The following is a 24177-nucleotide window of genomic DNA, read 5'->3' as shown; positions in this document are numbered from 1 at the left end:
CTGCTCCTGGCCCCGCCCAGCCTGGGGGCCCTGTGCCCGTGACCCCAGGTGAGTCCTGACCCCCACCACCGCCCTGGCTGCCTGGGCCCCTGGGAGCAGCCGCAGGGAGGCGGGGAAGAGCTTGGCTTGCTCCGAGCTTGGGGAGACCGTGGCCTGGGCCCCTGACACCCCCTCAACCTGCTCCCCCAGATCCCGGCCTGGGGCATCAGCTGGGGGGCATCGTGGGGGGACGTGACGTCTCGGGCAGGAAGTCCCCCTGGCAGGTCAGCCTGAGGTTCTATGATCAAAGTTCTCGGCAGTGGGAGCACGTGTATGGGGGCTCCCTCGTGCACCCCCAGTGGCTGCTAACCGCCGCCCACTGCATGGAGCCGTGAGTGGCTTCCAGCGGGGTGCCCCGGGCCATGTGGCATAGGGGGTGGGGGAGCAGAGGGGCTGGGGCTGAGAGGTGCGTGTCCTTGAACCAGAGCTGAGCTAGCTCGGGGCCCCATCCCCAGGACTGGAGAAGACGGGGAGGGCCATCGGGGGTGACATGCGGTGCCCCGGGGTCCCAGGCTGTGACTCCTGCCAGGTACCCCCAGCCCACCTCTGCCTTCCATGCCCCCCAGCTCTGCCCTTTCCCTCCCATGCTCTGCCAGACCCCCTCTGTGCCCCCCAGCCCCCCTATTCTCTGCACCCAGCCCCCCTATTCTGTGCCCCCCAGTCCCCTTTCAGTGCCCCCCCAGTTCCCCCTCCAGTGCCCCTGGTCCCCCTGCAGTGCCGTCCAGTATCCCTCTTCCATGCCCCCCCAGCCCGTGGAGTTGGCCCCAGCCTGTGATGGTGGGTGCAGGCTGGGTGGGTGCAGGGGAAATGTCGGGTGAGTCCTTCCCCCCCCACAGCGTGACTCCGGGGCCCCTGGTCTGCCGCTGGAGCTGCCCCTGGCTGCAGGTGGGCGCCGTGAGCTGGAAACATTTCTGCGCCCACCAGGGCCTCCCTGGGGTGCACACCCGCGTGACGAGCTGCGGGTCCTGGGTCCCCAGTACGTCCCTCATGGGCCGGCCAGCGGGGGGGAAGCCCCTCGCCTTCCTCGCGGACACCCCGCTTCCTCCCCCATCCGGCTGGCCCTGCCTCCACACCCCTGCCCTGGACTCCCAGCACCCGCGCTCTCCTGAGCTGGAAGGTGAGCAGAGAGGATGCGCAGGGGCAGCTGGGGGCGGCGGCCAGGACCCCAGGGACCCCCACGTGCTACCTGAGGCTCATTAAACTCTGGCTCACAGAGGCGGCGTGTGTGGACTGGGGGAGCATCTGGGGGGCCTGTACCGCTTCGGGGAGCCTTCCAGGGGTGCCCAGGTGGGCAGGGAGGCTTCCAGGCTCCTGCCCCACCGATGCCGCCATGCTCAGGGGGTCGGGCCTCGGTGCCACAGCCACCAGAAGACACCTGCCGTCCCTCTCCCTCCCCTCTTACCTCCTCACCCCCTTTTCTCTTTGTCCTTCCCTTTTTTCTCTCCTTCCTCCTTGTCTTTCCCAGAGCAGGTGTGGAGCTAACAGGGACAGTCCCCCGGCGGACCCTGTGGTGTGGAGGGTGGGAGCTGGTGGCCCCTGCGTCCCCCACCAGTCCTCCCGCCCCTCCCCTCCTTGGCCACGTCCCCAGCCACGTCTCGAGATGTCCTCCTGTCCTGGCACCAAATTCTCAGCTTTGGATTTAAAAGTCCCATCTGGTCCACATTGACTCCTCCGTGGCTCATCCCATGTGTCGGGTGCGCCGTGGCCCCCAAGGTCCACCGTGTGAGGCTGCATTGGCCAGCAGGGCCCCCAGCGTGGACTTGGGTCTCTGCTCCCAGCCCTGCCTGGCCCTCTCGAGGCACCCTGAGCCCAGAGCCTGCGTCTCTAGGGGTGACGCTGGTGGAGGGGGCTGGGCTGGGGGTGAGCCAAGGGCAGGGGGCACAGACCCGTGGCTAGTTTCTCCTCCTTTTTCCATCTTTCCTAGTTTATATTTCATCTCATGGGGAACATAAAACACCATTTCCCACTAGACCACTGTGGAGCTACATTCAGCGGGCTCAGTCGCGTCACAGTGTCGTGCCCTCGTCCCCACCGCCCGCCCACACAGAAGCCCCCACCCCCTGAGCAGTATCTCCCCCTTCCTCCCCACCCCGTCACCTCGAATCTCCTTCCCGCCCCCTGTGAACGTCTACCCGAGGCCGCTGGAGCCTGGATGCGCACAGGCCCTCCCTGCCGTCTCCCCAGCACCCTATCGTCAGGGTGCATTGGGTGGAGGCCTGGCCAGCACCTCCGCCCTTAGTTCACATCCCGGGTGGGGACGGGCACATCTTGTTTGTCCCTCGTCCACGGATGGACGCGTGGGTGCTTCCTGCCTGCGGGCGATTGCGAGGATGCTGCTGTGAGCTGGCGTGCGCAGGCTGGTGTGCGAGGGCGGGCGTGCAAGGGCTGCGTGGCTGGGGCCTGAGTCTGCTCCCGCTCTTTGGGGTCTATGCCGAGGAGGGGGCTTGTTGGGCAGGGGAGGCCTGTTAACTTGGAGGAACCCGCGCGGGGTCTCCCACTCCCACCTGCTCTGCCCCTACCTAACACCCACGGACACGCAGGATTCGCACGAGGGGCCGCGGGTGGGAAGGACGGGCCACGCGCTCACCCCCGAGGGGGCTCCTCAGCTGGTGCTCCCAGGGCAGTGCTCACCAAGTCCCGGCCACAGGGCTTTCCGTCAGCACACGGAGCCCAGAGATGGCCTGGGGTGCTGCGTAGCTCGTGGGGGTCTCCGCACGGCCGTCCTGGGCCTCTGGGGCTGGGGAGAGGGGCCCGGGCTCCCCTCCTCACCCCCACACTGCGCTGCTCATCAAAGGCAAGTCAGGCTTGGGTACGAAATGCCCTCGGGGACCTGGCAGCCCCTCACCCCTGTCCGCCTCCTGAGGACCCGGGAGGCAGAGCTCAGCTTTTGGGGACACCCAGGGCCTCACCCCCAGTCCCTGCCAGGAGCCTTTCTGAGCCCATGTGGCATTTCAGGTTGTAAAGGCTCAGGTCCACCCGGGTCCCAGGGGCGGGGTCAGCCGCCTCCCCTCTCCTCGGGGCTCTCCCTGCACCCAGCTGGCCCCCAGGGTGCCCACTCGGGGGCTTAACCTGGGAGGTCTCTAGGGACACGCGGGAGAGAGTCCCCAGCCCACCTCTCCCGAGGCTCTCACAGCTGCAAATAGGCAAGAAGAGCCGCACGCCCCGCCCACCACCCACGACCACGCCCCCAGACCCCTCTCCCACAGCCTGTACCGCTTCTCCCCGCCCCCACCGCCCAGGAGCCCGGCCCCACCCCGTCGCCCCCCACATTGGTCCCCTCCCCCTCCTCCGCCTCAGGTCCCGCCCCCCAGGCCCGCAGGGGTCTGCGCTGGGCCACGCTGCCCGCTTGTCCCTGTGTGCGTGTCCAGCCTCTGAGCCCTCCCTGAGTTTGGGGCGCCCTCCTCGGGGGTGTCCCTCGGGCTTCGAGTAGTCACAGGACCGGGGCTCAGCCAATGGGAAGGACCCTCCCCCGGGGCCGGGACCCCAGTGCTGGAAGGCGGCGGGGGGGCCCTGGTGGCCGCGGGGGCGGGCCTAGGTCCTGGGGCAGCAGGAGGGGCCGCGGGGCGGCAGGGACCTTGTGACCTTGTGGTGGGGGCGCCCCCCTTCCTGGGGCGTCGTCTCCGTTTCCGGGCCCAGCAGGGACGGCCCCGGGACCCTTCCCCGCTGCCCCGGCGTCGGAAGAACCGCCCCACCCTCGCCCCCACCCCGAGACCGCGAACCCTCCCCGCGCCCCAGGAGAGGCGTGGGGGGCTCAGACCAGACGCCCCCGCGCTGCTAGGGGAACCCCCGGCACGCCCGCGCCCCGTGCCCGCCCCTGGCCCCGCGGGGCTGTGTCCCCTCACCTGCCCCTGGCCCCCCTGCCCTCGGGCTGGCTGCGCGGCGGGCGCTGGGCGCGGGGAGGGCAGGCGGCCACGGGCCCGGGGCTGGCGCACAGCAGCGAGACTGAGCTCTGGTCCGCAGGGGCCCTGGGCCTGGGCGGGGACCGGGTGGGCTCCTTTCTCCTGTCACTGGGACCCCCCCGTCCGCGGGCCCAGCAGCCCCGCTGTCTGGGGCGTTTAGACCCGCCAGTGCCCCCCCTCTGTTTCCTCCCGCTTGGGAGCAACACCAAAGGGGGTCCCGGGTCAGTTCTGGTCCCTGCGTCCCCAGGCACCTGTCTGCTCTGAGGGGCCTGAGCCAGGGAGGGGTGCTGGGAGCCCCACGCCCCTCCCCACCCCGTCCACTTCCTGGGCTCGGGGCTTGAAGGGGCGCTCAGGACCCCGGAGCAGAGCTTGGCAGAGACCTGGCACGGGAAGGAGCCTCTGCCCAGACCCCTGCCCTCGCCCCCAGCCGGGGCGCCCTGGCCTCCCCACCCACCCGCGCCTCCCCTGCAGCTGCTGCGGCTGCTGCCCCTGGCCCTGCCCTGCCTGGGGGGCTCGGTGCCCGCCCTCCCTGGGTGAGGCCCGACCCCTCCCCAGCCTCTCTGACTGGCCCTGGCCCCAGGCCTCTCCTGCCTCGGGGGTTGGGCTGGGAGCGCCCCCTGGAAAGGGCCGGCTCACTGCCGAGCTCCAGGGGTCTGACGCCCCCCGCGAAGTGGCCGTGGCAGGTCAGCCTGAGGGTCTTCAGGGACGAACAGAACCGCTGGGGGCGTGTGTGCGGGGCCCCCCATCCACCCCCACTGGGTGCTGCCCGCGGCCCACTGTGCTGTGCCGGGAGTGACCCCGACCCGTGGTGGGGGTGGGAGTGCACAGAGGGGGCACTGGGAAGTGTGGGACGGGTCCTGGCCTGGGGGCGGCCCGAGGCCGATGGACCCTAACTGCTCCTGAGGGCCCAGGGGCTGCCCCTGGCTCCGAGCCCCTGGGGGGCCCCCCGATGCTGGCCCTGAGAAGCTCCTGCTCTGTCCCCAGGATGGCGTCAGAACCACAGAAATGCAGGGTCCAGGGGGGCAGCTGCGGCTCTAGGAGCACGACTGGCTGGCGAGGCTGACTCAGGTCATCCAGCACCCCAAGTTCAACGCCAGCCTCAGCCGCGGGGGGCGCAGTCGTTGTCCTGCTAGAACTGAGCACCCCCATGGCGCTCTCAGAGTGCGTCCACCTGGTTACTCTCACGCTCCACACGTGGGTGCTCATCCCCGGGAAGAAGTGCTGGGTGGCCAGCTGGGGGTACCTCGGGCTCCACGGAGAGCTCAGGAGGCCTGGACGGAAGCCAGGCCTGGGGGGTGCGTAGTGGGGGTACGTACAGGCCCCTGGCTGGAGCACCCCTGGCCTCCTGCTCCGGACTGTCCTGGAAGGCATCCTGGGAAGTCCACGTCTGGTCCCAATGATGGCACTGGGTGCAGCTGCTGTGCCCCCACCTGCTATGGGCAGTCAGGCTAGGGTGGGGTAAGAGGCTTTTCCGGGGCTGAATTAGAACTCAGGCCCAGGGCCGCTGACTCTGCACACTTGGCTTCCTCGCCTCCCTTCTGGGTTTGGGGGGGCCACCTCCCTGTACTTTCCCAATAAAATACTCCTTGGGGGGCTCGGGCCCGGCTCTGCCTCCTTGCCCGTGCGTGCTCAGGCTGGGCTCAGCTGCGGAGCCCTGCAGGCTGGAGCAGCTCACCTTGGCCCCCAGGCGGGCTTGGTGGGGACAGGCTCGTGGCCCTGGTGGGTACGGCTCAGGCCCGGCCCGGCTCACCCTGCCCCTGCAGGAGGGGGAGGTCCAGCTCCTGGGGCCTGAGGCCTGCATGCCTGATGGAGAGTGGGCGAGGAGTCCTGTGACCGGACAGGGATCCCACCCCCCTGACATCCTCGGCCCCCCCTAACTCAAGGACCTCCAGGACTTGGGGATCCCCCACCCTGCACCCCAGCACGTGGCTCCCTCCCAAGCCCTTGACCCCCAGCGGTCTCGGCCTGCTGTCCAGAGGAGCCCCATGCAGTGGCCGTGGGGCCCCACACCTGGCCACACCTAGCCCCTCCTCCCTGATGGGAGGGACACGGGCACAGGGCCGTCACCTGCCCAGAGCGCCCCTCCCTCCTAGAGATGTCCTCCCGGCCAGTTGGGGGTCCCCGAACCCGGACCCGGGCGGCCTGAGCGTCGGCAGGGAGTGGCCTGCCCACCTGGGCCCCTCGCCCAGGGACGCCTCTGCACCTGACTGTCTCTGGGTGGTGGTAGAGGGAGGGGCTGGGAGCTCTCCCCACCCGGACCCCAGCCCCGTCGTCCCGCCCTGACAAGACCCCTGTTCTCCTTCACCTACCGACGGCCTCTGCCTGAGCCAGGCTCAGCTGCTCAGGACCCGGGCACCGAGGGCCACGCCTGGCTCAGAGAACCCCCCAGGCTGCAGCGCCACACCACACGCCGGTCCCTGCTGGGACCCCCTTCCTCCGTGCACCCCCTTCCTCCACATCACATCTCTTCTTCCCACTCCCTACCCTCAGCAGCCACCATGGCCACTTTCTCCATCTCAGTGCTACATTTACTTCCATTACTAATCACAATAGTTCCAGAATAGAATATCGGTAAGTCTGCTCTAGTCCAAACACTTTTCCTCCATTCTGTGGACACTGGGATGGTTATGTCCATTCCACCTCTATATCAAGAGGGTGCTTAGATTCCACTTGGATGATGGATGCAATTCTCCTGCTTGCAGTTGTAGGCACTCTTGGCTCCCTGGTATGGTGGTTGACCTTCTTCACCTCCCTGTTAGCTGGTTGGGGTAAGTCCAATAAACCTGAGGGTAGGAGTTGTAAGTCTGTTGAGGCTCAGCGCCTGGCTATCACATGGACAGTCCAGAAATTCAGGTCTCCTGAGTATACACTAAACCCCAGCACCAATCACAGGTCCGATAAAAGTGACTGGAGAGGCTTGTGAACAAAGATCACATCTGAGTCCAGCTCCATCACACTCAGGAACAAAAACTCCAAAGTAGGGCCAACTGACATGGCACTGAAGTCCATCTGCCATGACCATAGAACCTGTGGGTCTCTGTAGCCCTCAGAAGAACCAATACCTGGGGTTGGATCTACTTTAGCTGTCTCTGGGACTCTGCTGAGGTGTGCATAAGGGCGACCCCTATGATGACCTTCTGGCTCTTTTTTTTGAGACTCATAGTCATATAAACTCATTTGTCCTTTCCATTTCCCCCTTTTATTGCAGGTTAAAAAGCATTTTTAGCTCCAGATATTACATGTAGGCTGAGATATTCTGCTGGTCTGAGCTGACCCTTTTATTCAAGGTCCTTCTCCAGCCACATCATAAGCTGGTACTTGGTAGTAATCCCTTGGTGCCAGGGAGGTTCATCCCTAGGAGTCATGTCCCATGCTGGGGGGAAGGCAATGCATTTACATGCTGAGTTTGGCTTCAAGACTGGCCACATTTGAGCAACACAGAGGCTCCCGGGAGGTAACTCTTAGGATCCCTGCAGCTCTAGGCCTAGTTCTTATTTCAGGCACACAGGCTCACAAGCGTAGTCATTAGCATCAAGGGCTCATTGTTGGACCATCCTTCCTTATTGGTCTTAGTCATTGCACTCGGGGGATTGTTGCAGTTCCATTAGGGAATGTATACACAGCTCCCCTGCCCAGGAACTCAGCACTCCCCAAGTCATCATTCCCAACCATAACCACTATGAAAATGTCCAAACATTTTTGGACCCCCTTTGGCCTTTGGGGAGCACACAGTGGTTCAAGGCGGCACAGGGGAGGCGGGGCACCTGATGGCCCTAACTGTCGGAGGTGGAGGACCTGGCCTGGGGGAGGGCGGAGTCAGGCCTCTGACTGGTCCAGGCTGAAAACTACCAAAATGTCAACTCCTCTAAGGGAGACAAGCAGTAGGAAGCGCTTAATAAGCTTCCAAGAGCCTATTTAGGGTCCCCTTGGAGGAGGGGTTGCTCTCAAAGAGGGCTGAGAGGCATTTTTTTCTGAGATGAGTTGAGTCCACCAGGGTCCCATGTGAATTTCAAAAGGGAACTGCACCTGCTGCCCTGGAGAGAAAACAGTGGAAATAGAGAGGGGCAGGGAGGGCTCCAGATCCGCAGTATCCACACAATTCAAGAGCCACCCCACCCAGGGAGGCGACAGGACAGTTTTCCAAAGAAGCTTAGCTCAGTGGGGGTTTCTGCCTTGAATACACGGGGCCCCACGTTCAATTCCCGCTCCTCTTAGAGTAGTGCTGCCCACCAGGACATCCACCATCCAGAGATACTTTAGGATGGGGAAAATATAGGCGTTATCCTTGAATTAACTTCTCCTGGGTCTCTTATTTTCCCTAAGAAGAAAATCTGACTTAGTTTACTTGCTAAAATCTGCTTCAGAACCTGCGGAGGGCAGGCTGAAGGGAAGTGAGAGATGAGCACTGCAGCCAGAGAAGCCCCTCAGGGCCTAGAGGGGAGGCTGCTCGTCCTGAGGTTTTCTTTGATGCTTGCTGTGGGTTTGTTTGTTTGTTTTTATTCCCTCTTTCTTCCCCCACTCCACCCCTTTTTTTTCTTCTCAATTCGGTGCTGCTGGCCTGTTCCTTGTTCCCTTGATTTCCCCGTTCTGTGGACACTGATTTTGTATGCCAAGGCTCCTTTCCTTCCTTCATCTTCCTACCTTCCGCTCTCTCTGGTTGTTCTTACATTCTGCCTCTCATTGTTTAGTCCACCATTTTTCTGTCTTTTATTTCTATTTTGTCTATTCTGTTTTCTTTTTTTATCAATTTTTTCCTTTTTGTCCTTTCTTTTGTCTTTCTCTCTCTCCTCATCATTCTGGCCTTTTAATTCATTATATATATTTTCTCTATTCAGTATCTCATTTCATTGTAGGTTCTCCACTTTTTCATTCCTATTACTCTACACTGCTTACATTATTAAACATTCGTTTTCAGGGAAGCGGACGTGGCTCAACCGAGAGTGCATCTGTCTACCATATGGAGGGTCCAGGGTTCAATCCCCAGGGCCTCCTGACCCATGTGGTGAGCTGGCCCTTGCGCAGAGCTGCTGTGTACAGGGAGTACCATGCCACACAGGGGTGCCCCGGTGGAGGGGTGCCCCATACACAAGGAGTGCACCCCACAAAGAGAGCCGCCCTGTGTGAAAAAAGCTCAGCCTACCCCAGAGTGGGGCCATGCTCACGGAGAGCTGATGCAGCAAAATGACACAACAAAAAAAGATGCAGTTTCCCAGTGCCACCGGATAATGCAAGCAGACACAGTAGAACTCACAGTGAATGGACACAGAAAGCAGATAATGGGGGAAAAGGGAGAGAAATAAATAAAATAAATCCTTAAAAAAATTCATTTTCCTAGGTCTTATATGATAACTCTTCTAACTTTTACTATTATTATTACTCTTATCCTCTTTCTTTTCTTACCTCTTTTGCTTTCTCTGACCCTAATCTTTGTCCTTCAAGGGAACATAGAAAACAGCAAGGAAATAGATCAAGAAAAACAAAGAAAACTTAACACACACAGAAACAGCAGTTAAATAAAACCCTAGAGAGAGAAGCTAAACATCTGAATAAAGCCATCAAGATAAAAAGATGACCAGAACCACCACACCAAGGAGCCAAGAGTGCCTACAACGGCAAGCAGGAGAATTGCATCCATCGTCCATGTGGAATCTAAGCCCCCTCTTGATGTGGAGGGGGACTGGACATCACCATCCCAGGGTCCACAGGATGGAGGAATAGAGTATGGATTAGAGTGGACTTACTGGTGTTCTGCTGGGGAACTATTGTGATTAGTAAGGGAAGAAATTGTAATATTGATGTAGAGAAAGTGGCCACGGTAGCTGCTGATGGTGGGAAAGGGAAGAAGAGATATGATGTGGGCACTTTTTCAGGATTTGGAGTTATCCTGGGTGGTGCTGCAGGGACAGATGCTGGACATGGTGTGTCCTGCCATTCCCCACTGGGTGGAATGGGGGAGAGTGTAAACTACAATGTGGACCACTGTCCATGTGGTGCAACAGTGCTCCAAAATGTATTCACCCAGATTCAGTGAATGTGCCACGAGGATGGAAGAGTCGGTTGACGTGGGAGGAATGGGGTGGGGGGTGTGGGGGGTATATGGGGACCTCATATTTTTGGAATGTAACATTTAAAAGAAAATAAAGAAGAAAAAAAAGTAAAAAGAAGATGACCAGACAGCAACAAAAAATTACAAACCATCCCAAGAAACAGGAGGACATGGGAAGCAGACTTGGCCCAGGGGTAAGGGCATCTGCCTACCACATGACAGGTCCACGGTTCAAACACTGGGCCTCCTTGACCCGTGTGGAGCTGGCCCATGTGCAGTGCTGATGGGTGCAAGGAATGCCATGCCACACAGGGGTGTCCCCATGTAGGGGAGCCCCATGCACAAGGGGTGCACCCCGTACGGAGAGTCGCCCAGTGTGAAAGAGAGTGTAGCTTACCCAGGAATGGCACCGCACACATGGAGAGCAGACACAACAAGATGATGCAACAAAAAGAAACACAGATTCCTCTGCCGCTGTCAACAACAGAAGCAGACAAAGAACATCACGCAGCAAACAGACACAGAGAACAGACAACCAAGGCGGGGGGGAGAAATAAATAAAATAAATCTTAAAAAAAAAAAAGAAAACACTAGAGGAGCATACTGAAGAAAGTGTAAACATACATAAAAAGATAATGGATATGATTGATGATGGTGATGAGTGGCACAATCCAAGAAATCAAAAATACACTGGAAGCACATAACAGCAGATTTGAGGAGGCAGAGGAAAGAATTAGTGATGTGGCAGACAGAATACCTGCAATCAAACATTGTAAAATTGATAGATAAAAAGACAGAAAATATCCAGCAGGGACTTGCCTTAGGGATTTGAATGACAACACAAAATATACAAGCATACGCATTATAGGGAACCCAGAGGGAGAAGAGAACGGAAAGGGGACAGAAAGGGAGTTGAAGGAAATAATGACTGAAAACTTCCCAGCCCTATTGATGGAGATGGATGTACATGTCCAGGAAGCACAGCACACCCCAAACAGCATAAATCCCAACAGGCCTGCTCCAAGACTTATACTTGTCAAACTCTCCAATGTTCAAGACAAAGAGAAAATACTGAAGGCAGCAAGAGAAAAGAGAACCACCACATACAAGGGAAACTCAATAAGATTAAGTGCTGATTTTTCATCTGAAACCGTGGGGCCAAGAAGACAGTGGCAAGACATAGTTAAAGTACAAAAAAAAACCAAACAAAACCACAACCTTTCAGACAAGAATTCTCTATCCAGCAAAGCTGGCATTCAAACATGATGGAGAGTTCAAAATAGTCACAGAGAAACAGAAATTAAGAGAGCATGCCAGTAAGAATCCTAACCTCCAAGAAATGCTAAAGGGGGTTCTGCAGGTTGAAAGGAAAAACAGGAGAGAGAGAGAGAGTTGGAGGAGAGTGTAAGAAAAACTGAAAAGACAAAAAGAGGAATAAAAACAACATATTACATACATAAACCCAAAGAAAATATGGCTAATGTAAGTAATTCCATGAGAGTGAAAAACACTTGTATTTGTCAGTCAAAGGCGTGCTGATGAAAAATTCCAGAAATTGGTTGGTTTTTATAAAGGGTGTTTATTTAGGGTAGGAGCTTACAGATACCAGGCCATAAAGCATGAGTTACTTCTCTCACCGACTCCTATTTACACATGGTGGAGCAAGATGCCTGGTGACGGCTGTGAGAGTTCAGGCTTCCTGGGTTCCTCCCTTCCAGGGTCTTGCTTCTCTCTGGGCTCAAGGACCCTCTCTTTCTGGGGCTTGCTTCTCTTCCCTCTGTGTGCTTACTTCCAGCTGCTCCAGCTTAAGACTTCAGCATCAAACTCCAACATCAAAACTCTAACATTAAGAACCCCCAACTCTGTCCTTTGACACGCCTTTTATCTGAGTCCCCACACGCCAAGGAGCAGGGACTCAATGTCCTAATGATGTGGCCCAGTCAAAGCCCTAGTCATAACTCAGTCATGCCAGGTAAAGACCAGGTCACAAACATAAACCAATACCTACTTTTGGAATTCATATCCATATCAAACTGCTACAACACTGAATGTTAAAGGACTAAACTCACCAGTCAAGGGACACAGACTGGCAGAACAGACAAGGAAATATGACCTATCTCTATGCTGTCTACAAGAAACCCACCTTAGACCTAGATTTCCAGGAAGCTGAAAGTGAACGACTGGAAAACAATCTTATAAGCAAACAATAACCAAAAAAGGGTGGGAGTAGCTATACTAACATCAGACAAAATAGACTTTAAATATAAACTATTGTAAGAGACAATGTCAGACACTATCTATGAGTAAAAGAGGAATCTTTCAAGAAGAAACAACAATCATAAACATTTATGCACCAAACCAGTGCACCTCAAAATACAGGAGACAAACACTGGAAAAACTAAGTGGAGAAATAGATGTTCCTACAGTTATAGTGGGGGAATTTAATACACCATTACCACCATGACAACATCTCAACAGAGAATCAAGAAACAAAGACTTTGAATAATATAGTAGAGGATCTGGACCTAATAGACATATACAGAACACTACACACAAGAACAGTGGGCTATACATTCTTCTCTAGAGCGCATGGATCATTCTCCAAGATAGACCACATGCTAGGCCACAGAAAATTTTTCAATGAATTCAGAAAGATTGTAATTATACAAAGTAATTTCTCTGACCACAATTGAATGATGCTGGATATCAGTAAGGGTCAGAGAACCAGATTAGGCACAAAAATATGGAAGTTATAGAGTAGAGTATGCTCTTAGACAAACCGTGTGTCAAGGAGGAAATCTCAAAAGAAATCAGTAACTACCATGAAATGAATGAAAATGACAACGAAATATATAAAAAACCTCTGGGGGAAGCAGATGTGGCTCAAACAATTGAGCTCCCGGCTACTATATAGGAGGTCCTAGGTTCATTGCCAAGGGCCTCCTGGTGAAGGCAAGCTGGCCCATGTGGTGAGCTGGCCTACCCAGAGAGTTGGTCTGCACAGAGGACTGCCCCGTGCAGGAGTGCTGCCACACACAGGAGTTCTGGGCCATGCAGAGAGCTGGTGCAGCAAGATGATGCAATAAAAAAAGACACAGAGGAGAGACATTAAAAGACAGAACAGACAAGAGAGGTGAGGTGGCACAAGAGAATGTTCGCCTTCTCCTACACTGGAAGGTCCCAGTTTCAGTTCATAGAGCCACCCAATGAAAGTTCAAGCTGACACAAAAGAACACAGAGCAAAAGCATACAGAGAGCAGACAATGGAGTGAGGGGGGAGAAATAAATCTTTAAAGGAAAAAACCTATGGGATGCAGCAAAAACTGTACTGAGAGGGAAATTCATAGCCATAAATGCATATATCAAATAAGAAGAAAGAGCTAAAATTGAAGACCTAAACACACACATGGAGGGATTAGGAAAAAAACAACAAATTAACCCTTAAGGATGTAGAAAGAAGGAAACAAGAAAGATTAGAGCAGAACTAAATGAAATTGAAAATAAGAAAGCACTAGAAAAAATAACCAAAAGCAATAGTTGACAAACTCTTAGCTAGACTAACAAAGAAAAAAAGAGAGAAGACGCCAATATACAAAATAAGAAATGAGGAAGGGGATATCACCACTGACCCCACAGAAATAAAGAGTATCATAACAGGATACTTTGAAATATTATATGCCAACAAGAGGGACAATTTAGAGGAAATGAACAAATTCCTAGAAACACGTAAGCAACCTACATTTACAAAAGAATAAATCGATGAACTCAACTGTCCAATCACAAGTAAAGAAGTAGAATCAGTCATTAAAAACCTCCCAGCGAATAAAAGCCCAGAACCAGATGGCTTCACCGGTGAATTCTACCAAATGAACTGGAAAGAACTAACACCAATCCTGCTTATACTCTTCTAAAAAATAGAAGTAGAAGGAACACAGCCTAACACTTTCTATAATGCCAACATTACCCTAATACCAAAGCAAACAAAGATGCCACAAGAAAGGAAAATTACAGACCAATCCCTCTAATGAAACCAAATGCTAAAATCCTCAGCAGAATACTTGCTAACTGTATTCAACAACACATCAAACAAATTATATACCAAGGCCAAGTGGGTTTCATCCTGGGCATGCAAGGATGGTTCAACATAAGCAGATCCATCAATGTAGTAAACCACATAAACAGATCGAAAGAGAAAAATCACATGATCATCTCTATAAATGCAAAAACTTTTGAGAAAATACAGCACGCTTTCCTGGTAAAAACACTGCAAAAGACAGGAATAGAGAAACTTTCTGAACATGATGAAGGGTATATATAAAAACCGACTGCTAACATACATAATGGTGAAATCCTAAAAGCTTTCCCTCTAAGATCAGGAATAAGACAAAGATGTCCATTATCACCCCACCTATTTAACATAGTGTGAGAAGTACTTGCACGAGTACTGAGGCAAGAAAAAGATATAAAAGGCAGCCAAACTGGAAAGGAAGAAGTGAACATTTCACTATTTGCAGATGACATGATCCTATGCATAGAAAGTCCTGAGAAATCTCCAGCAAAGCTTCTGGAACTTAAAAATGAGTTCAGTAAAGTTTCAGGGTATAAGATCAATGAACAAAAATCAGTAGCATTTCTGTAGATGAATAATGAGCAATCCGAGGAGGAAAGCAAGAAAGAAATACCATTTACATTAGTAACTAAAAAAAATTCAAATAGTAGGAATAAATTTAACTAAAGATGTATCTGACTTATACACAGACAGCTACACAACGCTGTTAACAGAAATCAAAGAAGACATAAATAAATGGAAGAACATTCCCTTTTCATGGATAGGAAGACTAAATATCATTAAGATGTCTACACTACCCAAACTAATCTACAGACTTAATGCAATCCCAATAAAAATCAAAGCAGCATTTCTTTTTATGGAATAGGAAAAACTAACTATGAAATTATTTGAAAGGGCAAGTGGCCTTGAATAGACAAAGATATATTGAAAAAGAAAAGTGAAATCAGAGGAATCACACTATCTGACTTTAAAGCATACTAAAAAGCTACAATGATCAAAAGTGCATGGCATTGGCACAAGGATAGACCTACTGACCAATAGATCGTATGTGAGAGTTCTGATATAGATCCTCACAGATACAGTCATCTGATATTCAGCAAGGTCACCAAACCCACTCAACTGGGAGAGAAAGACCTCTTCAACAAATGGTGCTTGGAGAACTGGTATCCATATCCAAAAGAATGAGAGAGGATCACCATCTCACACCTTACACAAAAATCAACTCAAGATGGATCAATGATCTAAATGTAAGAGCCAGGACCAGAAAAACCTTGGAATATAATGTGGGGAAGCATCTATAGGACATTGTAATAGGAAATGGTTTCATGAACTTCACACCCAAAGCAGGACCAGTGAAAGAAAAAATAGATAAATGGGACCTCCTCAAAATTAAAACCTTTTACACCTCAAAAGAGTTTGTCAAGAAAGTGAACAATAGCCTATCCAATGGGAGAAAATATTTGGTAACCATATATCTGATAGAGGCCTAGATTCCAGCATATAGAAAGAAATCCTATATCTCAAAAATAAAAACAAAAACTACCCATTTAAAAACTGGTCAACTGATTTATTTGAACAGATGCTTCTCCAAAGAAGAAATACAAATGGATAAAAATACATGAAAAGATGCTCAACATCACAAGCTATTAGGGAAATGCATATCAAAAGTACAATGAGATAACATCTTACACTCATGAGACTGGCAGTTATTAAAAAATTAGAGGAGTACATGTGCTGGAGAGGATGTGGAGGCATGGGAACACTCACCCACTGCTAGTGGGAATGTAGAATGGTCCAGCCATTGTGGAGGACAATTTGGCCGTTCCTCAGAAAACTAACTATAGAATTGCCATATAATCCAGCAATTCCACTGAATTGAAAGCAAGGACACAAACAGATATATGCACACCACTGTTCAGAGCAGCATTACTCACTATTGCCAAAAGTTGGAATCAGCCCAAATGCCCATCAACAGATGAATGGATAAACAAAATGTGGTGTATACATACAATGGAATACTACTCAGCTCCAGGGAGGAATGCAGTGTTAACACACGGTATAACATGGATAAATCTTGAGGACCCTATGTTGAGTGACGCAAGCCAGGCGTATTACATGACCTCTCTGATATAAATTAAGCAATTCGAGGTGGCATCGAGAGCTAGAGACTAGAAGACAGGGTTACAGGTCATATAAAAGAAGTCTGTGAACCAATGCACATATGGGTGAAATCTATGATTAGATAGAAGTGAGAAATTGTGCAGTGAAGGGCTATGACAGGGGTGTGGGGATACATTGGGTTAGGTGGTGCAAGATTTACAGGGGCTAAGGTGGCAATTGTGGGTTGAGTTGTCCATGGAACTGGGAGGAGGGTTGGGGGAGGGAGCAGGTGAACACTTGGGATTGACAGGTATGTGATTGAAACTACAATGTTGAGAACAAACTTTTGGCAATATGACAAGGAAGGGCTACTGCTTTAGGATGATGGTTGGGGGCAATTAGGATAGGGCACACCTGGGGCAGGTTTCTAGAGAATGTCGGAGTGATCATTTTGTCATAGTGGGTTGTATCAGTGGGGGGAGATCCACGTAATGAGCAGGAACACATTTTGGAGCACTGCTGCACCACATAAATAATGGTTTATCCTGTGGCTCACACTCTCCCCCAGCACATTCAGTGGGTTATGGCAGGATATATAAAGTCCAGCATCTGACCCTGCAATATCATTTAGGACGACCCAAAGTCCCAAAAATGCCCCCACATCACATCTCTTCTTCCCTCTCCCTGCCCTCTGCAACTACTGTGGCCACATTCTCCATCTTAATGCTACATTGTTTTCTATTCCTAGTCACAATAATTTTAAAGTAGAATATCAGTAAGTCCACTCTAATCCATATTTTACTCCTCCATTCTGTGGACCCTGGGATGGTGATGTCCACTCCAGCTCTAGATCAAGAAGGGGCTTATCTTCCACATGGATGATGGATGCAATTCCTCTGCTTGGTGTTGTAGGCACTCTTGGTGTCCTGGTGTGGTGGTTGATCATCTTCACCTCCCTGTTAGCTGACCTGAGTAAGTCCAGTGAACCAGAGAGTAGGAGTCACAACTCTGCTGAGGCTCAGGGTCCAGCAGGCACATGGGCAGTCCAGAGATTCAAGTTCCCTCAGTATAGCCAACCACAGGTTCAGGAAAAGTGATAGAAGAGGTATGTGAAGGAAAGTCTCATCTGAGTCCAGCTGCATCACAATCAGGAGCACAAATTCCAACATAGGGCACTCTGACATGGCACAGAACTCCAAATCCATCTGCCATGACCATATGCCCTGTGGATTTCTGTGGCCTTCAGGAAAACCAGCACCTAGGGTTGTATCTACTTTGGCTCTCTCTGGGGTCCTGCTGAGGTGTGCATAATTGTGACTCCTCTGATGACTTCTTGACTCTTTTTGGAAGACTCTTAGCCAAATAAACTCAGTTGTCTTTGCCATTTCCTTCTTTTATTCAAGGTCAAAAAAGAGTTTTTAAGTCTTGATCCAACATGCAGGCTGAGATAATCTGCTAGTCTGAGTTGACCCTTTTGTTCAAGGTCTCTTTCTACTTGCATCACCAGCCACTGATTGGTAGTTATCCCTCAGCGCCAGGGAGGATCATACCCAGGAGTCATGTCCCATGCTGGGGGCAAGGTAATGCATTTATATGCTGAGTTTGGCTTAGAGAGTGCCCACATGTGAATGACATTGACTCTCTCAGGAGGTAACTCTTATGCACTCTGCAGCTCTAGTCCTAGTTCATATTTCAGGCACACAGGCTCATAAGCATAGTCATCAGTATCAAAGGCTCATTATTGGACCACCCTTCCTTGTTGGTCTTTGCCTTTGCACTTGGGGAATTATTGCTGTTCCATTGGCAAATGTGACAGACCTCCCCTGGGTAGGAACTCAGCACTCCCTCAGTTTACGTTTGTAACTCTAACTACTCTAAAAACACCCAACATATATCAGGAACATTTTTATGTCCCATAAATACATGCCCTGGGGAACTCACCCCCACTCACTTGCCTCCCATCAATAACACCCGACACCAGGCTTCCTCCCCTGCCATTTTTGAACCTCTCTGTGTCCAAAACTTCTTCACCAATGAAGCCTAACATATTGCCAAATTCACTTCATAGGAAATGGAAATATAGTGATGGGTTTAAAGTTTAGAAACAGAATACATACAAATTTAGAAATACTAAAATAAAGTAAAAATAAATTGGTGTATTAATAAAATGAAAAATATTATAAAGATTTGTTTCAAATATTTTCCCTTTCATAAGTGTAATAGTTGCTGTCCTATATGTACAGGGGCAAGGCATTTTCTTTCATTTCTTCCTCAGTGTCTACATCCTTTCTTTTTTTTTTTCCTTCTAATTTTTAATTTTGTCTTAAAAATGTTTTAGATCACAGCAATTCACATATACAATGTAGGGGACTCCCATATATCCAACATCAAGCCCTTTTCCCCTTTCCCCAGCAATGACCTTTTTACATGTTCATGTTATATTTGCTGCAGCTGATGTACAGATTTTGAAGCATAGCTATCAAACACAGTTCCATTTTGGTTTCCATTATGTGCAAAATGAGTTCATCGATTGTGATGAGTGTGCCACAATGATGCAGGAGGTTGTTGGTGTGGGAGGAGTGGGGTTGGGGGTGGGGAGTACACGGGAGCCTCTTATATTTTTCAACGCAATATTTTTTGGTGCTGTATATATCTTCAAAGAAATACAATTTACAAAAATGATGTGATGGCGGATTGGGGAGTGGGTTACATGGGAACCTCTTATTTTTCTATGTTTTCTTATGTTTTTTAATGTAATATTCCTTTTGATCTCTTAACTTTAAAAAAAGTGTAAAAAATAAAAATCAAAAACTAAATTACGATGTGACATGGAATAAAAATAAAGCTCAGTAAATGTGCACACATACACATACAAAATTTAAAAAAATGGGTGAGAAGGAGCTGGACTCCCCTCCCGGGGAGGCCCGATATGTTCTCCAACAGAGGGAGGGTGTCTCCTGAGAGCATGGGTGGTTCCCAACAGGGGAAGACAGACCAGTGTGTCAAGCCAGACAGAAATCAAGGGCTGCTGGGGTCCCGAGATGGACGTCAAAACAAATGCACAATATCTGGAGGCCGCAGGCTCCGCTGGCAGGACATGGGGGAGCCTGGCCCATTCTGGCTCTCAGCCATGCGATCTTCCAGTGCTGATCCTCGCCTGCTGCCAGGGGTGGGTTCAGGCCCCTGGAGGGCCCCCGGCCCAGCCACCGGGGACACATGGATTCTCCTGCAAATGACAACTTCTGGCCCCAAGACCAAGCGAGCAGACACAGGTCGTCCAGCCGGGGTCCCGGGAAGAGCCGGGCAGACGAGGTGTGCTGGGAGGGGCCACAGCCCCCAAAAGAGAGACGTGGCCATCAGCACGGGGCCTCCTTGGAAGCAGGGTCCTGCAGGTGGCGTTAGCTCAGTGCAGAGGAGGTGGTCCTGGGCTGGGGCCCGGGTGGGGTCCTGGGGTGGGGGCCACCTATAAGTGGTCAGCAAGAGACTCACCTGAGGCCCCAGGAGACCAATAAAGTGAAAGTGAAAGGCTGGAGAGAGCTAGTCCACCCGTTCAGTAACAACAACAAAAACAACAAAGACAAACAACGAAGACCGAGCGCCTGTGCTTATATAGATGAAATAGACTTTAAAAGGCACTAACAATGGACAATCTGATGAGGAAGTCAAGGGAAAAAATTCCATTTACAATAGCAACTGAAAGAAGCAAATATTGGGGAATAAACTTAACCAACAATGTAAAACACTTGTATTCAGAAAACTACAACTCATTCTTAAAAGAAATAAAAATAGACCTAAATAATTGGAAGAACATTCCACGTGCATGGATTTGAAGATTGGATGTCATTAGGATGTAATTTCTACCCAAATTGATAATACAGATTGAATGTAATCTCAATAAAAATTCCACCAATGTTTTTTAAATAAATGGAAAACATGATTATCCGTTTATTGGGAAGGGTAAGGGGTCCCGAATAGGCAGAAACATCCTAAAAAGAAAGTGAGTTTGGAGGACTCCCACTTCTGGACTTTAAATTATATTACCTAGTACAGTGGTAAAATAGCGTGATATTGGCATAAAGACAAACACACAGACCAATGGAACCAAACCGATGGTTCAGAAACAACCTCACAGGGACAGTCAAGTGGTTTTTGACCAGCCTGTAAAACCCACCAGGCTCGGGCAGAACTGTCCATTCAACAAATGGTGATGAGAGAACTGGAAATTCATAGCCAAAAGAAGGAAAGAGGACCCCTGTCTCACACCTTATCCAAAATTAACTCAAAATGGATTAAAAACCCTAAATATAAAAGCAAGAACCATAAAGCTTCTAGAAGAAAATGTAGGAAAATATCTTCAACGTCTTGTAGTAGCTGGTGGATTCTTAAAGGAGAAAAGAGGACTGAGATGGACTACTGATGTTTAATGTAGGAAGAAGTTTTAATTAACTTTAATGTGAAAGTGTGGGAATGTATCGAGTTGATGGTAACATAGTAACAGCTGTTTTATAAATTGGAATTTGGCTGAAAAGGGTAATCTAGGGATGTAAATGCCAACTGAAAGAAAGGTAGAGAATAATCTACTAGGGACTGAACAGCACAGTCAACCCAGAGGTGGATGAGAATTGTGATTGAAGGTAAAGATGCAAGAGTGTCCTTTGTGAGCTAGAGCAGATGTACATCACTACTGCAGGGTGGTGGGAATGTGGAGAAGCATGGAACAATACAGCTGGAGTGACCTATGGATTGTGGTGAGCAGTAATAATGTAATATTCATGCATGTAAACCAAAGACACACTGTGTTGATAATGGGGACGTGAGGAAGAGATGTGCCAAATGTACGCTATGAACCTGGTAACAACCTGATGATATTATCTCAACAAATGTTCCACCATGCTGTGGTGTGTTGATAGAGGGTTGTTGTATGGGAATCCTGCACATATGCATGATTACACATATGTAAGTTTAAAATTTCTGTGATAAAAATATATTTAAAAAACAATAATGGGGGTATATGGGGAGTGGAGCATAATGCAACCTCCTATACATTTATATTTTTAACTTCCCTGCCCCCTTGCGGCTTGCTTGCTGTCTGCTGTGTGTCCATTCCTCGCACGCTCTTCTGTGTTTTTACTTGTCTCCCTTTCTGCTGCGTCACCTTGCCGAGTGGGCTCTCCACGGCGCTTGTGGGCCGGTGGCTCTCTGCGGCGTGTGGGCGAGCTGCCTGCACACGGAGGCCCTGGGATGCGACCCCAGCGCCTCCCACGTGGTAGACGGGAGCCCAGCTGATGGCACCACAGCCGCTTCCCCCTCCTGTATTTTTTAAAGTAACATTTTGTTGCAATGGATGTGTCATGATGATGGGAGAGAGTGTTGCTGTGGGGGGAGTGGGGGGTGGGGGCGGTGGGGTTGAATGGGACTTCATATTTTTTGAATGTAATATTTAAAAGAAAAAAGAATAAAAAAAATAAAGTAACATTTTGCGTGATCTATGTATCTTTTAAAAATCAGTAAAAAATATATTTAAAAAATAATAATAGGGTGAGTTGGAGGAAAAATATACCAACTGTGAGATAAGGCCTATTGCTAGTAGTAAGATTTTTACAATATTCTCTCATCATTTTTAACAAATGTCTCACAACGGTACAAGGTGTTGGTGGAGGGTTGATGTATGGGACCGTGTATGATGTTATGTATCTTTGCTTTGTAAGTTCACAACTTTTACTATACACTTGTTGTTTATGTATGTTCATCTATAAATGATGCAAAAAATAAGAAGAATATGGTGGGTGGGGGAAATACACCCAATGTAAGATACTTTGGGTGGTTGGAGTATTTCGAGGATGCTCTTTAATCATTAGTTAAAATGTTCCACAACAAGCACGGTATTGCTGGCAGGGGGAGGTGTGATGTGCCGTAGGATGGTCTGTAGGCTTGATGTGTAAATTCACACCTGTTACTACACACTTAGTCTTTATGTATGTTTATGTACATGCGATACACTTCAATACATTTTTTTAAATGCTAAAAAAAAAAACCAACACTCGCAAAACCCCCACTGAGAGCCTCCCCCCACCTGCTGGAAAGTGGCCGAGGGAGGATTTCGGCACCGGCAGGCACCTGCGTCGCTGGGGGTGGGGGAGAGCCCAGTGGGCAGCGGGGGGCACCTGGCAGGAGTCGCGGCCCGCGCGGCCGGCGCACATCATGTCGTCGCGCACGATGCGGACGCTGTCCCCCGTGGAGGTGTCGCTGTGGTACTGGGCGTCACAGTCGCCGTTGTCCACGACGGGCACCTTCACCTGCCGCAGCGGGTAGGGCGGGGGCAGGGGCTCTGCGGGGACGAGCGGGGCGCTGGGGCGGGAGGGGCCGAGCCGCCGCCCCCGCCCCTCTCCGCGGCCCCCGAGCCGTGCTTCACCCAGCACCTCCCTCCGGAGCCGCGCCCCGCCCCGCCCGCCCCGCATCCCACGCCCGCCCCGCATCCCACGCCCGCTCGGCGCCCTCCGCCCTCCGCCTCACGTCCGCACTGAGCCAGCCCCGCGCCCGCGCACTCGCGCCACGACCCCCGCTCCGCACCTCGCGCCCTCGGCCCACTCACCGCGCCCCAGCGCTTCCCCCGGCACCCCGCGCCGCGCCCCGCACCTCCGCCCGTTGCCCTCTCCTCCGCGCCCCTCGCCCCTCGCCCCGCGCCCCGCGCCTCATCCAGCACCGCGCCCAACCCGCACCTCGCCCTCACCATCGTCGCTCACGTCGCCCCAGCCGGTCACCCAGCACGGCGTCCCCGCGGGGAAGGCCTGGGCGGCGGGGGGCAGGCGCAGCGGCTGCACGCGGCTGGACAAGTTCACGGGCGACCGCAGCCCCAGCAGCGCGATGTCCGCGCCCTCCTGCGCCAAGTAGTAGCCGGGGTGCGGGAGCACGCGGCCCACGGGCAGCAGCCGGTCCCCGTAGTACAGGTGCTGCTCGCGCAGCTGCACGCGGAAGGCATCGGGGCTGACGCGTTCCCTGGGGAGGGGCCCACGGGCTCGGGCCAGTCAGTCCCCGACCTCCCTTCTCCAGCGCCCCCAGACCCCCGGCTTTGAAAGGCCCCCCAATCCCCTGAACCCTCTGGTCTAGCCCCTGCAAGCCCCCCCCCCCCCGAACTCCCCCTTCAAATCCCTGCCCCCCACCCCCAGGCCCTGGACACCCCCCAGGCTCTCGTAAACCCGCCTCCGGGCTCTTGGACCCCCCAGTTTCCTCGACTCACCCGCCAGCCCTTGGATCCTCCAGCCTCTGAGCAACCCCCGGTCTCGGAAACCCCACCCGCAGCGCCCTGGACCCCAGGGGAGCCACGTCCTGCCACCGCGCCTCAGTGGGCAACAGTCAGCACCCACTGGGGGTGGATGAGGGAGCCTCCGCAGATGTGCACCCAGAAGGCCGCGTGGAGGCGCTGGCTCACCTGCCAGGGCCACTTGCTCTTGGAGGCCTCCTGTCCCCCCATGATGGCCCCGTGCTCCAGGGCCTGGTGGGGGGCTGGGAGGGGGCAGCGTCAGAGGCGGCCACAGCTGGACCCTGGCTCAGCGCCCCCCACCTGGAGCTCTCTGGGGCTCTGGGGGGCTTCTCTAAGCCGACCCACCCCCACTGTGGGGTTAGGGGGAGGCAGGGCAGGGCGGGGGGCAGACTCACCAGGGGCCGCGTGGACCCCCGCTGGCCAGGAGGGGCAGCGCCAGCAGCAGCAGGGGCAGCATCTGGACGGAGCAAGGAGGCGGCAGCCTGAGCACCGCGGGCGGGGCCAGGCCCAGGGGTCAGGGGCCCAGGGACCCGGGCAGCCTCTGGGCCGGGGTCTGGGCCGGGATCTGAGGTTCAGAGGTGGGACCTCACCCTGTCCGCCTGCTGCTCTCTACCCAGTGCGCTGCCCCCTCCCCATTTATCCTTCCAGGCCTGGGTGGGGCTGGGGGAGGGGCTGGAAGTGGGTGGTCCAGACCCAGGGCCCTGGCAAGGCTGCCCACCTCCAGTCACCACCTCGGGGCACACAGGTCCGAGGGTGGGCCCAG

General features: G+C 52.5%; 1 protein-coding gene across 1 annotated transcript; it reads right to left on the bottom strand.

The window, feature by feature from the left end:
• Window positions 1-5094: 5094 nt before the first annotated feature.
• LOC131275667 (tryptase alpha/beta-1-like) lies at window positions 5095-23624 on the bottom strand. Its single transcript, XM_058286721.1, has 4 exons — window positions 23518-23624; window positions 22884-23149; window positions 22318-22481; window positions 5095-5310 (listed from the first exon to the last, which is right to left on the bottom strand). The coding sequence occupies exons 1-4, from the start codon at window positions 23622-23624 to the stop codon at window positions 5095-5097; spliced, it is 753 nt and encodes a 250-aa protein (XP_058142704.1).
• Between the last annotated feature and the right edge of the window lie 553 nt (window positions 23625-24177).

Source organism: Dasypus novemcinctus, chromosome 23 (assembly GCF_030445035.2).
Source record: "Dasypus novemcinctus isolate mDasNov1 chromosome 23, mDasNov1.1.hap2, whole genome shotgun sequence".
In the NCBI taxonomy this organism is placed as follows: Eukaryota; Metazoa; Chordata; class Mammalia; order Cingulata; family Dasypodidae; genus Dasypus; species Dasypus novemcinctus.
The sequence above is the reverse complement of the archived record's forward strand: the minus strand, read 5'-3'. Positions and strand labels throughout refer to the sequence as shown.